The sequence below is a fragment of the Thunnus thynnus genome, chromosome 12 (assembly GCF_963924715.1).
Source record: "Thunnus thynnus chromosome 12, fThuThy2.1, whole genome shotgun sequence".
NCBI classification, from domain to species: domain Eukaryota; kingdom Metazoa; phylum Chordata; class Actinopteri; order Scombriformes; family Scombridae; genus Thunnus; species Thunnus thynnus.
In genome coordinates this window covers 33,814,903-33,817,022 of record NC_089528.1, presented here as the reverse complement: position 1 = coordinate 33,817,022, position 2,120 = coordinate 33,814,903, and the positions used below count along the sequence as shown (strand labels likewise).

Here is a 2,120-nt window from a genome sequence, read left to right as displayed (position 1 = left end):
TAAACTTTCAGCTCAACATCAGCAGCAAATAAAATCATCAATAATGTTATTAAAATAAATCTAGTTGGATGTTTATGTTTGAGGCAGATTATGTCTCCTGACTCACTGAATCAAACCTCATCTGGGAACATTTGGGAACATTTGGGAACATTTGGGAACATTTTTGCTCGTCTATGGCATCGTGTTTGTTGGCAGGTGAGATTTGTCGTCAGTTGCCGCCACACCAAACGCCACGATTGGTCCAAACCACAAACAGCTGCTGATTCAGACGTTTATGTGGAAAAGTTGTTGTAATTTAACTAAACTGCAGCTCATAAATATTGTGGAGATTTCTTGGATTCATGTTAATTATTGTGATCACAAAGTAGAAATTTCCTGGAGGAAGTGATCAATGTACCTTTTGGTGGTTTGGAGCTCAGTCTCCTGTAGGCTCCTAACAGGTCAGTCAGCAGGCTCCGCCCACCCTCCACCTGCCCCGCTGTGGTCGGAAACATCACCTGAGAAACACAGAGACTCACTGTTTCTTCTTTCCTCTCCCATTAATCATCTCACCACCCCTCAGATTTATCTGCTGACCCTTTGGAGGGGCCCCACCCCTAGGTTGGGAACCACTGGACTAAACTAGCTAACTGTATATAAAGTAGTGTAAACTAGCTCCACCTCCAGCAGCTACAACAGTAACATGCTGCTCTAACACTGATGCTTCACTATTAATAATCTAATGATGTCATATATAATAATATATCAGTCAGAGGGACCAAACCACTACTTTTACTGCAATACTTTAACTACATCAAGCTCATAATACTATGTACTTTTACTGCAATACTTTAACTACATCAAGCTCATAATACTATGTACTTTTACTGCAATACTTTAACTACATCAAGCTCATAATACTTATGTACTTTTACTGCAATACTTTAACTACATCAAGCTCATAATACTTATGTACTTTTACTGCAATACTTTAACTACATCAAGCTCATAATACTTATGTACTTTTACTGCAATACTTTAACTACATCAAGCTCATAATACTTATGTACTTTTACTGCAATACTTTAACTACATCAAGCTCATAATACTTATGTACTTTTACTGCAATACTTTAACTACATCAAGCTCATAATACTTATGTACTTTTACTGCAATACTTTAACTACATCAAGCTCATAATACTTATGTACTTTTACTGCAATACTTTAACTACATCGAGCTCATAATACTTATGTACTTTTACTGCAATACTTTAACTTCATCAAGCTCATAATACTTATGTACTTTTACTGCAATACTTTAACTACATCAAGCTCATAATACTTATGTACTTTTACTGCAATACTTTAACTACATCAAGCTCATAATACTTATGTACTTTTACTGCAATACTTTAACTACATCAAGCTCGTAATACTTATGTACTTTTACTGTAGGAGGGTTTTTCATGGAGGACTTTTGCTTGTAATGGGGGGCTCAGCGCCCACCTCTGCCCCCGGGTAGGAGTCTCTGTGTCCGGGGTTGTTTTGGCCGCTGTCCTGATTAGCATGTTAGCCTGTTAGCATGTGTTCCACCTACCAGCCTGCCGGGCGCGTTGGAGGGCAGCAGCAGCCGGAACATGGTCCTGCAGCCCGCCGACAGTCGCAGGTAGCGGTGAGCCATCCTCACACCGGAGAACACCGACACACACCGGACAGCAAGACGAGAACAGCCCCTAAACACGACTCAAGTTCATCATCTTTGCTCCGTAACCGCTGCGCTCCGCCATCTTTACTGCGGCCGCTGCTTCTTCTTCGTGAGACGTGTTGGTGGCGACACCGCCCCCTGCCGACAGCCAGAGTAATAACACCAGTATTATTATTAATAATAATATCAGTGGTCATATCTACACTAACATTGATACAGGCAAAGTTTACACAGAGTAAAGATGAGTTACACCGTGTTTGCACAGACGCAGGCTTCACTCAGTCAGGTTCAAAAAGAAACACATTTACAATTAATTAAGTTTAAACTAAAGTTACATTTTCAAAAAAGAGTTGCATGGTCTGAGAGATGTTACATCATTTACAACAGTTATTCTTGTAATTTGTGATACTGAGTTATATAAATAAAATTGACTT

General features: G+C 39.6%; 1 protein-coding gene across 3 annotated transcripts in view; it reads right to left on the bottom strand.

Annotated features, from left to right (window-relative positions):
* The window catches only part of afg3l2 (AFG3-like AAA ATPase 2), an 11,735-nt gene extending 9,936 nt beyond the window's left edge, over positions 1–1,799 (bottom strand). For all 3 annotated transcript variants that reach the window (XM_067607007.1, XM_067607009.1, XM_067607008.1), the window contains exons 1-2: positions 1,579–1,799; positions 398–497 (exon numbers count right to left, since the gene is read on the bottom strand). In XM_067607007.1, coding sequence (XP_067463108.1) covers positions 398–497; positions 1,579–1,662 — 184 coding nt within the window. In that variant the 5' untranslated portion in view covers positions 1,663–1,799. The remainder of the gene's footprint in view (positions 1–397; positions 498–1,578) is intronic.
* Between the last annotated feature and the right edge of the window lie 321 nt (positions 1,800–2,120).